At 55.4% G+C, this 12,840-nt stretch overlaps 1 protein-coding gene across 1 annotated transcript in view; it reads left to right on the top strand.

The window, feature by feature from the left end:
* The window catches only part of LOC132536329 (rho guanine nucleotide exchange factor 10-like protein), a gene marked incomplete at its 5' end in the record, with an annotated part of 41,080 nt that overhangs the window by 27,967 nt on the left and 273 nt on the right, over positions 1-12,840 (top strand). The window contains 2 exons of the mRNA XM_060183988.1: positions 4,607-4,776; positions 10,580-10,696. Of these exons, the coding sequence (XP_060039971.1) occupies positions 4,607-4,776; positions 10,580-10,696 (287 nt within the window). The remainder of the gene's footprint in view (positions 1-4,606; positions 4,777-10,579; positions 10,697-12,840) is intronic.

Raw genomic sequence — 12,840 nt, 5'->3', positions numbered from 1 at the left:
TTTTTTAAATGTCTTTTTTTATGACATGACTCTGCTTTTAGGAACTCATCTACTTGGGGGAAACACAGCCCTCAAATACTTTTTTCCTTTTTAAATTTTTTTCTTTTCTTTCCTTTCTCTTTCTTTCTTTCTTTCTTTCTTTCTTTCTTTCTTTCTTTCTTTCTTTCTCTTTTATTTATTTATTTTTATCTGAGCACTAAGTCAACTCTGGCTTATGGTGGTGTGGGGGATTGAACCTGAGACTTTGGAGCCTCAGGCAGGAGAGTCTCTTTGCAGAACCACCGTGCTATCTACCCCCTTCCCAAGACCCGAGCTTCTTCCTGACACTCTGTGTCTACTCCACTGACAAGCCCCGGGCAGTGATGGGGCTCCGTCTCCTGGGAGAGGTGGGGACAGGGATGTGAGGGCAGGTGTAGGGTCTTCAAGGAAGGTTGCCGAGCCCGGAAGCCTGAGTGCCTTGAGCCTGTTGTTTGACCCCAGTAGACTTTTTCTCTTTTTCCAAGGGGATCAGATCAAGCCGCTCATTCCTCGATCCCTGTCTGGGTTGAGCTCCAGTGCTGGCAGAGCGGCTAGTTAGTGCCTCCCTTCCTGCAGCTTCTCACGTGTGGCTGAGAGGTGGAGACCTGGGGATCCGCCCAGAGCTGCACATGAGGGCCCAGAACCTAGGGCTCTGGGGGGCTGGTCTGCAGAAGCTGCAAGACCCCTGGGATCCACCAGCTGAGCTTCAGAGCATTTGCACGGCTGTCTGGCCAATGGTCTCCCAGGAACCCCCCACCCATCTTTCCCCGGGGGGTGAGGCGAGCGCCGTGGGTCTGTGATGAGGCCCGAGTGGGTGGAAAGCCGGTCCCAAGCCCTCCCCGCCGTGCCTGTGAGGACCCACTGCTCTTTGCTGTCCCCTGTAGGTTCCAGATGGTCCAATAGGGGACGTGCCTGCCCCAGCCTGCAGAAGCAGCCGCTTCCAAGACCCCATAGACCATGTGGCCTTGAGTGGAATACTGGGAGAAAAAAGCAGATACCCCCTCCCCCTGAGGGACTGGGCCACCGCTGGGGTCCGGTCCTTGGTGTGACACACAGCTTCCAGGCTGAGCTGAGGAAGGCACTGCCCCATGCCAGGCTCTGTGCTAGACTCTTCCTTCCTTCCTTCCTTCCTTCCTTCCTTCCTTCCTTCCTTCCTTCCTTCCTTCCTTCCTTTCTTTCTTTCTTTCTTTCTTTCTTTCTTTCTTCTTCTTTGTAAAAATATTTATTTATTTATTCCCTTTTGTTGCCCTTGTTGTTTTATTGTTGTCGTTATTGTTGTTGTTATTGATGTCATTGTTGTTGGATAGGACAGAGAGAAATGGAGAGAGGAGGGGAAGACAGAGAGGGGGAGAGAAAGACAGACACCTGCAGACCTGCTTCACTCCCCCCCTCCTGCAGATGGGGAGCTGGGGGCTCAAACTAGGATCCTTAAGCCGGTCCTGTGCTTTGCGCCACGTGCGCTTAACCCGCTGTGCTACCGCCCGACTCCCTCTTTCTTTCTTAAGGATTTTTTTAAATTAATTTTTTATTATTTATTTTCCCTCTTGTTGCCCTTGTTGTTTTATTGTTGTTGTTGATGTTGTCATTATTGGATAGGACAGAGAGAAATGGAGAGAGGAGGGGAAGACAGAGAGGAGGAGAGAAAGACAGACACCTGCAGACCTGCTTCACCGCCTGTGAAGCGACTCCCCTGCAGGTGGGGAGCCGGGGTTCGAACCGGGATTCTTATGCCGGTCCTTGTGCTTTGCGCCACCTGCGTTTCACCCGCTGCGCTACCGCCCGACTCCCCTTAAGGTTTTATTTATATATTTATTTATGAAGAAGATCAGAGGAGAGGGAAAGAACCAGACATCACTCTGGCACACGTGCTGCCAGGGATTGAACTCAGGACCTCGTGTCTGCGAGTCCCTGAGAGTCCAGTGCTCCATCCACTGCGCCACCTCCCGGGCCGCCGAGGAGATTTCTCTTATCTGTTTTGTTCACTCAGTCTTTCAGCTTCTTATGACCCCTCTTTGCAGAGAGGCTTCCGGTAGCCTAAGTTTCTGCTTATCAGAACCCATGGGCAGCCTCAAAACAAGCAAACAACAGTGGCGACAACAACAACAACAAAACCCCAAACGGCCTGATGCCATTTCTTTTCTGCTGCCGAGAGCATTGTCTTTGTGTACTTTCTGGGGGTCTGGCCTCGCTCTTGTGACTTTCCCAGGTAACCGGCCACCAGCTAAGTCCAGCTCCCCCCAGTGTCAGCAGTGCCGTCCCCAGCGGTGGCCCAGTCCCTCAAGGGAGGGGTATCTGCTCTGTCCTCCCAGTTTTCCACTAAGGCCGCATGCTCTAGCTCTATGGGGTCTCGGAAGGGGCTGCTACTGGAGGCTGGGCAGGCACGTCCCCACTGGACCACCCTGGACCCACAGGGAACTCAGTCTGGGATGGGGGTCTCCCTTCTAAGAACACCCTCAGGGAGCTCCACTTCACCTCCTCACGCTGAGCTAGAGGCAGGAACTAGAAGTAGGCATTTCCTTCCCTCCCTGCCTCCCTTCCTCCTTCCTTTTCCCTCCCCTCTCTCTTTTTCTCCTCCCACTGTACCTCTCCCCCTCTCTTGTAAACACACACACACACAAACTCACACACAGGCACACACACACAAACTCACTGACACACACACTCACACACTCACACTCACACACACACTCACACACACTCATACACACACTCACACAGTCTCTCACACACTCACTCACACACACACACACACATACTCACACATACTCACACACTCACACACAGTCTCACACAGTCACCCACACTCACACTCACAGTCTCACACACTCACACACACTCACACACATTCACACTCACACTCACACACACACACTCTCACATACACACTCATACACACACACTCACACAGTCTCACACACACTCACACACACACACACACTCTCTCACACACACACTCACACACACACTCTCAAACATACACACTCACACACTCACACTCACTCACACATACACACTCACACACAGTCTCACACACACACACTTACACTCACACACACACTCACACACACACACACTCACACACACACTCACACAAACACTCACACACTCACACACTCTCACACAGTCACACACACTCACACACACTCACACACACTCACACTCACACACGCTCACACACACACTCACACACTCACACAATATCTCACACACACACACACACTCACACACACACTCACACACACGCTCACACACTCACACACTCACACTCACATACACACAGTCATACACACACTCACACACACACTCACACACACTCACACAGTCTCACACACACACTTACACACACTCACACACACACTCACACAAATGCTCACACACTCACACACACTCACATACACTCACACACACTCACACACACACTCACACAGTCTCACACACACACACACGCTCACACACACTCACACAAATGCTCACACACTCACACATGCTCACACACTCACACACTCACACACACTCACACACACACTCACACACACTCACACACACTCACACACACTCACACTCTCACACACACACTCACACACTCACACTCACACTCACACTCACACAAACTCACACACACTCACACACTCACACATTCACACACACACGCTCGTAAGTCTTTCACACACACAGTCACACACACTCACACTCACAGTCTCACACACACACACACACACACTTACACACACTCACACACTCACACAAACGCTCACACACTCACACACACACACACTCACACACACACACACTCACACACTCACACATGCTCACACACACACACACTCACACACTCTCACACACTTACACAGTCTCTCTCACACACACACTTACACACACACACTCACACACACGCTCACACACTCACACACACACACACTCTCACACACTCACACACACACATTCACACACACGCTCACAAGTCTCTCACACACTCACTCTCACACACACACACTCACACACACACACACACACACATCAAGAAAGCTCTGAACCAGCCTTCAAATCCCCCCTCCGCAAATTTGTGCAGTCGGTGTGAGGGAATGACTGAGCCCGGGTTTGGGCTGGGTAGGTAGCTCACTTGGGTAGTGCGCTGCATTGCTTTGTGTTCAATCCAGGTCCAAGCCTGTCCCCCCCACTGCACTGATGCTGTGTTACCTTTCACTCTCGCCCTTTGCCTTTCTGTCTCTATAGGAAGGAAGAGGAAGGAAGGAAGGAAGGAAGGAAGGAAGGAAGGAAGGGAGGAAAGGAGGAAGGGAGGGAGGGAGGAAGGAAGGAAGGGAGGAAGGAAGGGAGGAAGGAAGGAAGGAAGGAAGGGAGGAAAGGAGGAAGGGAGGGAGGGAGGAAGGAAGGAAGGAAGGAAAGGAGGAAGGAAGGAAGGAAGGGAGGGAGGGAGGAAGGGAGGAAGGGAGGTAGATCATTCCAGGATGGGTGCTGTGTTCTGGCCAGAGAGTCGCAGCCCCTCAGCCCCTCGCACAGTTCTCCTGCCGTCTGCACTCAGTTCTGGGTGCGACAGGCATGAGCTGGTGGCCTGTGTGTCGCCCACCAGGAGCAGAGAGCGGCCTGCTGGGTGAGCACTTGCACCGGGACGGGGCGCCCCGAGACGCGGAGGACCTAGGCTGGAGCTCCAGCGAGTTTGAGAGCTACAGCGAGGACTCAGGAGAGGACACGAAGCCAGAGGCAGAGCCCGCCAAACACCGGGTGTCCTTCCAGCCCAAGGTGAGGGGCGGCAGGGGCGCCTGCCTCCTTAGCCGGGGCCTGAGGCTCCTGTCTGGGCGTCAGGAATCCCAGGATGCCGCGGCAACAGGGAGCCTGCCCTAGGTGACCTAGACGGTGGGACCCGTCGTCCCTCTGGCATGGCTGTGTGGAGAGCCCCAGGTCTGGGCAGGGCGGGGCCGGGCCCCGGTACAGGTGCCATCCGCCCATTTGTGTGGCGCACTCTGGTAGCTGGTCATGATGCTCGGGGCCTCAGGTCGGCTGTGAGGATCCTGCTCAGCACGGAGCTGCAGGCTGCCCAGTCAGCTGCGGATGCCTGATGCTTGGTCTCTTCGCCTGACAGGACACGACTCTCTCTCACTCTAGGCCTCTGCCTGACAGCCTCTGCCTGACATTGACTCTCTCTCACTCTAGGCCTCTGCCTGACATTGACTCTCTCTCACTCTAGGCCTGTGCCTGACAGGACACGACTCTCTCTCACTCTAGGCCTGTGCCCGACAGGACACGACTCTCACTCTGGCCTCTGCCTGACAGGACACGACTCTCACTCTAGGCTTCTGCCTGACAGGACACGACACTCTCTCACTCTAGGCCTCTGCCTGACAGGACATGACTCTCTCTCACTCTAGGCCTCTGCCCAACAGGACACGACTCTCTCTCTCACTGTAGGCCTCTGCCTGACAGGACACGACACTCTCTCACTCTAGGCCTCTGCCTGACAGGACACAACTCTGTCTTACTCAAGGCCTCTGCCTGACAGGACATGACTCTCTCTCTCACTCTAAGCCTCTGCCCGACAGGACACAACTGTCACTCTAGGCCTCTGCCTGACAGGCCTCTGCCTGACATTGACTCTCACTCTAGGCCTCTGCCTGACAGGACATGACTCTCACTCTGGGTCTCTGTCTGACAGGACATGACTCTCTCTCACTGTAGGCCTCTGCCTGACAGGACATAACTTTCTCTCACTGTAGGCCTCTGCCTGACAGGACACAACTCTGTCTTACTCAAGGCCTCTGCCCGACAGGACACAACTGTCACTCTAGGCCTCTGCCTGACATGACTCTCACTCTAGGTCTCTGCCTGACAGGACACGACTCTCTCTCACTCTAGGTCTCTGCCCAACAGGACACGACTCTCTCACTGTAGGCCTCTGCCTGACAGGACACGACTCTCTCTCACTCTAGGCCTCTGCCTGACAGGACATGACTCTCTCTCACTCTAGGCCTCTGCCTGACAGGACATGACTCTCTCTCACTCTAGGCCTCTGCCTGACAGGACATGACTCTCTCTCACTCGGCCTCTTCCCTGGGAGGGGGACACAGGAGGGCTGTTGGGGCCAAGGCAGCGCCGGCTTGGAGGGTCCTTTCCGGTGCCTTCCCACATGCTGTCCCTGTGCTGCTGGTCTCGTCCGGTCTTTCTACCGGGAAAGGGTTCATTCTGCCGATTTCATGGACGGAGCCCCGGAAGCGGAGAGGAGGACAGGCTGGTTGGTCTTTTCCTGTGGCCACCTTGCACTGACCATTTGTTCTGTCTGCCAGCCAGCCGCTGTCCCTGCTGAAGTCGGGGTGCTAGAGGCTGCACGCAGGCCCTGCCCCAGAAGCTGGTGGCAAGGTGGGGGGAGCAGGGGCCCAGGCCCAGCCTGGGCTAGAGGAACCTCTAAATGTATTTATTTTGACTCTAGGGTTCTCGCTGGGGCTTGCTGCCTGCCCTACGAATCCACCGCTCCTGGTGGCCATATTTATTTTTGTGTTTTTGTTATTTTTTTATTTATCAGGACAGAGTAACTGAGAGGGGAGGTAGAGAGGAGGAGAGAAAGACAGACCCCTGCAGACCTGCTTCACCGCTTGTGAAGTGTCCCCTGTGTAGGAGGGGAGCCGGGCCTCAAACCCGGGTCCTTGTGCATGGTGCTATGTGAGCCCGTTCGGAGCACCGTCCACACCTAGGTCTCCTCAGGCCAAGAAGGCCAGCCCTCGGGGAGCTGGGGACTAAGCAGATCCCTCCTGAGCCCCAGTCTCCATCCACATGGCTGAGGTCTGGGGAAAGCCCTCGGTGTCCCTCGGTGTCTGGCTGCCGGGCCGTTAGGCGTCTGTGACCCCAGCCGCCTGCTGCTGTGTGTCTTGAGGCGGAGATGGGGCAGGAAGGGCCTATCCTGGCTCCACCAGTCTTTGTGGCCTCAGAGGAGCTCTGAAACAGCTTCCAAAACAGAGGCCAAAAAATGCCTTCTGTAAGCATGGACGGCATGCCTGTGTCTGGCGGGGCAAGTCAGATAAGGCTTCCAAGGGAGATGGTGGGAAGCCAGAGGGGAGGGGAGAGGTTCCCAGCCTTAGCGAAACAGCCCAGGCCCAGGTCAGAGCTCAGGAAACAGGGAGGAGAACGCGGCTTCTGGGAGCAGAAGCTTCTCGAGCCCCTGCGGAGCTCCTCATGTGAGTCTGGGGCCGCTGTGTCTTGGCCCAAATGCGCAGGATGTGTGTGCTGGGCCAGTCCGCGGCCGAGACAGAGACTCCAGTCCTAGCCGGCCTCTGTCTCCTCCTCCTCACCTGCCGCCAGAGGGCAGGAGGCTTGGAGATGCCCCAGTTCCCCACTGGTGGGCTTCTGGTCAGCACGGGCAGTAACCCCCCCGAGACGGCTGTGAAGCCACACCTGTCGGGGCCTCACAGACACGACCTCAGCATTAGAGCTGGCCTCGTTATCCAATTTTTTCCCCCCTTTCTGGTATTCTCCCCCCCACAGAGCAGCCTGAAATGCTGGACTGGCCCCTCTCCGTGGCCTAGCCCCCACCGTGGCCTGGTCCGAGGGCAAGGGTCTCTGGGCTGCCCTGAGCTTCTGTCTCTCACACCCTCTGGCCAGGGGTGCTGGACTCCTCTCCATCAGACAGACAGGCTGGGGGTGATGTTCGTGGAATTTCTAGCTTCACAGACTTGTTCTCTGGCCAGGGGCCATAGCCGCCGGCCTGCTCCCTTAACAGCAGGCGCCCAGGGAGACAGGTGCTGGAAGGGCCTCTCTTTTGGTCCCTGGGGCACCTGGCTGAGAACCCCTGCTCCTCTGCCCCACTGAGCTGCTCTGGCTGGGTCTGCTGGCACGCCTCTCACTCATGCCCTACGCAGGGCCACACTTCGGCTGTTATATGTGCTGTGCAGGCCCCGGGCCTTAGAGCTGTGGGCATGTGTTTAGTTCTGTCCCTGGATTCTTAACTACCCAGGAAGGGCCTTGGCACCCTGCCCAACTGCAAGAAAACAGTGGAACATCCTCCTCCAGCTGCCTTGAAAGACCCATGGACTCTGTCCACAGAAAGTGACCAAGGGGTCTGCCGAAGGAAAAGTATATTATTGTTATTATTGGATAGAGACAGAGAGAAATTGAGAGGGCAGGGGGAGATAGAGAGGGAGAGAGACAGAGAGACACCTGCAGCCCTGCTCCACCACTCCTGAAAACTCCCCCCCCCCCTCTGCAGGTGGGGACCAGGGACTTGAACCTGTGTCTTGGCACACTGTAATGTGAGCGCTTAGCCAGGTGTGCCACCGCCTGGCCCAGGGGTCAGCAGAAGCACCAAGCCAGAAGCCGGGCTCGGACCCTGTTAGGTTAAGAAGTGACCCCCTCTGGTGACCGCTCATGGTCACTGGGAGCTTGCTTGAAAAGAAAGTTTATTCCCCAACCCCCTGCCCCGCAGCTGCAGAGCGGGGCCCTGCTGAACTCATCCACTTTTCAGTTGTGGCCACCTCCCCGTCCAGGTGCCCATGACCCAGCTGCCAGGGGACGGGGAGGAAGAGCCAGTTCCGACCTATTATTTCCCACCGTCATCCGACCAATTCCTCAGTTGACTAGTTGGTCCTGGTGTTTCTGACCCTTTGGTGCCATTGTGGCCGCTGGAATCCTAAGGTCTCTCTGACTTCTTGTTTCAGTCTTAAGAGACGAGACGGAGCTCAGCACGAGCCCCAGACTCCTCAGTCACTTTGGGAGCTGAGTCTCAGCGGCTCTCAGAAGGACCCGTGTCGTGTCCTGATGCTCATTTGTGTGATGGCAGGGAGGCTTGCCTGCCACAGTGCGGTCAGCAGACTCTCGTTTGCTTCTCCTGGGTCTTAACAGTACGTGCTGTTATTTGCATTGAAGCTCCTTATAAGTCTGAGCAGGAGAAACTCAGAGATCTTCCAAATGTGCTAGAGTCACGGAGCCGACAGACGGGAGAGCCATGATTCACACTGACATTTGTTTTGAAAGAAAATGTTTTCTTCACTTGTCTGTCCACCCATCCATCCATCCATCCATCCATCCATCCATCCATCCATCTATCCATCCAGTCATTTAATAAGTGCTGAGTACTCATTATTTGAAAGATTGTATACTAATAGCTTCTATTTTTTTTTTCTGAATACTTGCTGAGCTCTGAGCTCTCTATATAGTGTTCATCTCATCTTTTTAGTTATTCTGTGAGACAGGGCAGACAGTGCCTCAGAGAGGCAAAGACCGTTTCAGCTAGCAATGGGAAGTAGTGTCTTATTTTTAAGATTTCTGTTTTCTTTCTTTTAAAAATTATTTTATTTATTTATTATTGGATAGAGACAGAGAGAAACTGAGAAGTAAGGTGGAGATAGAGAGGGAGACAGAGAGACACCTGCAGCCCTGCTTCACCACTCATGAAGCTTCCCCCCTGCAGGTGGGGACCAGGGGCTTGAGCCTGGGTCCTTGTGCACTGTCATGTGAGCGCTTAACCAGGTGCGCCAACACTTGGCCTTGGAAGTGGTGTTTTGAATACAGACTCACCTGCCTGTAAAGCTTCTGTGCTTCAGGCCTGTTATTTGCCAGTTTATTTGAAGTGAAGACTTGTCTTGATCTTCTGTGCATGCACACACACACACACACACACACACACACACACACACTCTCTCTCTCACACACACACACACTCACACACACACTGTCTCTCTCACACACACACACTGTCTCTCTCTCTCTCTCTCACACACACACACAATTTTCTTTACCCACTATTTCTATTATTCACACAGTCCCTATATTTAGCTATCCAGCTACTCCTCTCAGGGGCTGAATTCACCAGCCACCCATCCTTCCTTCACCCAGTCGCCCACCCTGCCCTCCTCTGCTCCTCTCCCTGCGGGTGTGCTGGGCCAGCCCGTCCTAGCTCACAGCATCTAGAACTAGCCCCGTCCAGCCCCACAGTCCCTGCTGCCACGCCCTTGACTAGCTTTGCGTCCTCTCTACAAGGGAGATAGTACAGACGGAGGGGGAGAGCCCCTTGGGACACACTCAGGAGCGTGTCATTACGTCCATCTGTCCATCCACCCACCCACCCATCCTTTGACGCATTTATCTGACAGTCTGTCCGTCTCCCCTCCCACACGCCCGCCCGTGAACCTGTCCGTCTAACCATCTCACGTCCATCCATCTGCCTGTCGCCCCTCCGCCTACTCAGTCACCACTCTGTCTACTTCCGTCCTTCCCAGGCATTGTCTTCTGCTCTCCATCCATTCCTGTCACAGCTTGGCTGAGGACTCCCCGCGTCACAGCCCTGTGCTGAGTCCCAGGGTGAAGGGGTGTCCGAGACACGTCCCTGTTCGCTGAGAGAACGGAGCCTCAGCCGTGTCGCCTGGCTGCGCAGTCCCTGCGGTGGGCGGCCGGCTGCGTGGGGGCCGGGCACCAGCCACCTCCTGCCCCCTGCTGCCCCCCCACCCCCGGCACTACCTCACCTGAGTCTCGTTTTTCCCGTGTTGTCCGTGTTCTGTCTCCTCCCTGTCCTGCCTGCTGCTCACACCCGCTGTCCTTCTGCCTGGCTGCTTGGGGGCCCCAGCTGTCTCCAGACCTGACCAGGTTAAAGGAGAGATACTCCAGGACTAAAAGAGACATCCTGGCTGTGAGAGCTGGGGGGAGAGGCACGCAGGAGCTGAGACACAAGTATGACTCCAAGGTATTGTCTGTCCTTCCCGCCTCCTGCGTACGGTAGCCCCTCCGGGGACCTTTTCCCGCTGCTTCTGGGCCAGAGTCCCCTCCATGCCCCACGCACCATGCACCCCCCCGGGCAGTGGCAGCGACACGGGACTGACCGCCTCACACAGCTGTACTGGGAGCTGGCGGGCATCGGACTTCGCCTACCGGTTTCTTGCCGCACTCTTGCATCTTGCCTCACGCCCAGCTCACCATCTACAAGAGTTCCTGGGTGGGCTTTCAAACATCCCTCCCCTCCCCTCGACACTGAAGAGCTGGTAAGGGGAGCGGGGGGCTCCCTCAGCACAGGAAGGAGGAGGGACTCTCCAAGAGTCGGACTGTCCCCGTGACTCATCGCCCTATGTTCACTTGCCCCTGCCCCTCGCATGGAGCGACTCCAGCCCTTCCCAGCAACCCCTTTCTTGGTGGCGCCCGGTCCCTCCCCGCGGCTGGTGACTTGCAGAGGCGAATTTTTCTAGCCACGTAGAAAGTTCTGTCCGAGGGCCCAGACGGCGGTGCACCTGCTTAAACACACACATCACAGTGCGCAAGGACCTGGGTTCAAGACCCTGGTCCCCCCACCTGCCGACTTCTGTAATTACTTCTCTCTCGGCTGGACATGGGTGTTAGCAGGTGGCTCCACAGAGCCTCTGTCTGGGATCACTTAAGAGCGTGAATGCCCCCTCTCAATCCCTCCCGGGAGGTGGGGACATCACGGTCCTCCTGTCCTTCTTGACCTCTGCTGTCCACCTTTCTCGGGGAGGATATACAAGTGGTGAAGCAGGGCTGCAGGTGTCTCTGTCTCTCCCCTCTATCTTCCACTCCCCTTTCAGTTTCTCTCAGTCTCTATCCACTAGTAAGTAATTAAAACTATTAAAAAAAAAAAGAAAGAGAGGAAGGAAGGAAGGGAGGAAGGAAGGAAGGAAGGAAGGAAAGAAGGAAGGAAGGAAGGGAGAAAGAAAGTTCTGTCTGACAGTGTCACCTGTCTGCAGGCCTGAGGTCCCCCCGGCGCCCCCTTCCTCCCCATTTTGCTTTGCTTTCTGCCCTGCCTGCTCCCTCCTCTCGCCAGGCCGAAGGCAACAGCGCCCTTCTCTCCCTGTGGCAACCTCTCCCACTTTTCCTGCTCAGCAAGAAGCCTGGCTGTTTGGGATGGGATCAGGGGAGATGCTGCTCACTGGGCGCAGTGGATGGACAGCCGGACAGCCGGACAGAGCACCCCTGCCCTGCCTTTGCCCTGTGGTCAGGGGGTTTCCCTGTTGGCCGAGGCTGCGTGACGAAGGCCAGGCTGAGCGAGGCTGGGGCTTGGCTGGGAATCGGTGGAGCTGGGATTTGAACCCAGGTCTAAGGCTCCGGGCTAGGACTCTCTCCTTGGGAGCCACACCGTCTTAACATGACTTTTCCCCATGTGGTTTGTCCCAAAGGAAAAAAAAATCCAGTTAAGGTTTCCACTTGGCCATTCAGGGGGCCCTTCCTCCCTCCCTCCCTACCTCTCCTTTTAAACATTTTATTAGTCACTTAATATTGATTTATAAAATGACAAGGTAACAGGGGCACAACTCCACAATGCCCCCACCACCAGAGTTCTGTGTCCCCAGTCCCTCCACTGGAAGCTGCAGCAGTTCTCCCAAGGCTGCAGATATGGGCTGACTATTATTTCTGTCTGTCTGTCTGTCTCTGTTTGTATAGATTTACCCCTCCCTTTCTCCCTATGGTCCTGTCGTCTCTTCCTAAGTCACACCTACACTTCTATTACTTCCTAAAGTCCTCCCTTTCTCTTCTCTCTCTGCGTCCTGAAGGAATCAGGGTTCAGAGCCCTCTGGGCATCTTCCCCTGACATGTCTCCCCTTCCGGGAGTCTGGACCCAAATTCTTTATGGGGAGCAGAAGGTGGGAGTTCTGGCTTCTGTCATTGCTTCTCCGCTGGACATGGGCGTTGGCAGGGGGACCCACAGAGCCTCTCCTTTCTCTGGGATCACTTAGAGCGTGAATGCCCCTCTCAATCCCTCTCGGGAGGTGAGGATATCGTGGTCCTCCTGTCCTTCTTGGCCTCTGCTGCCCACCTTTCTGGGAGGGATGGACTCGGGGCGGGGGGGCTGATGCCAGTATTTCAGACCAGGAAACCTGGCGG

This window comes from Erinaceus europaeus, unplaced genomic scaffold (assembly GCF_950295315.1).
Source record: "Erinaceus europaeus unplaced genomic scaffold, mEriEur2.1 scaffold_903, whole genome shotgun sequence".
Taxonomy (NCBI): domain Eukaryota; kingdom Metazoa; phylum Chordata; class Mammalia; order Eulipotyphla; family Erinaceidae; genus Erinaceus; species Erinaceus europaeus.
This window is presented reverse-complemented; position numbering and strand designations above follow the sequence as displayed.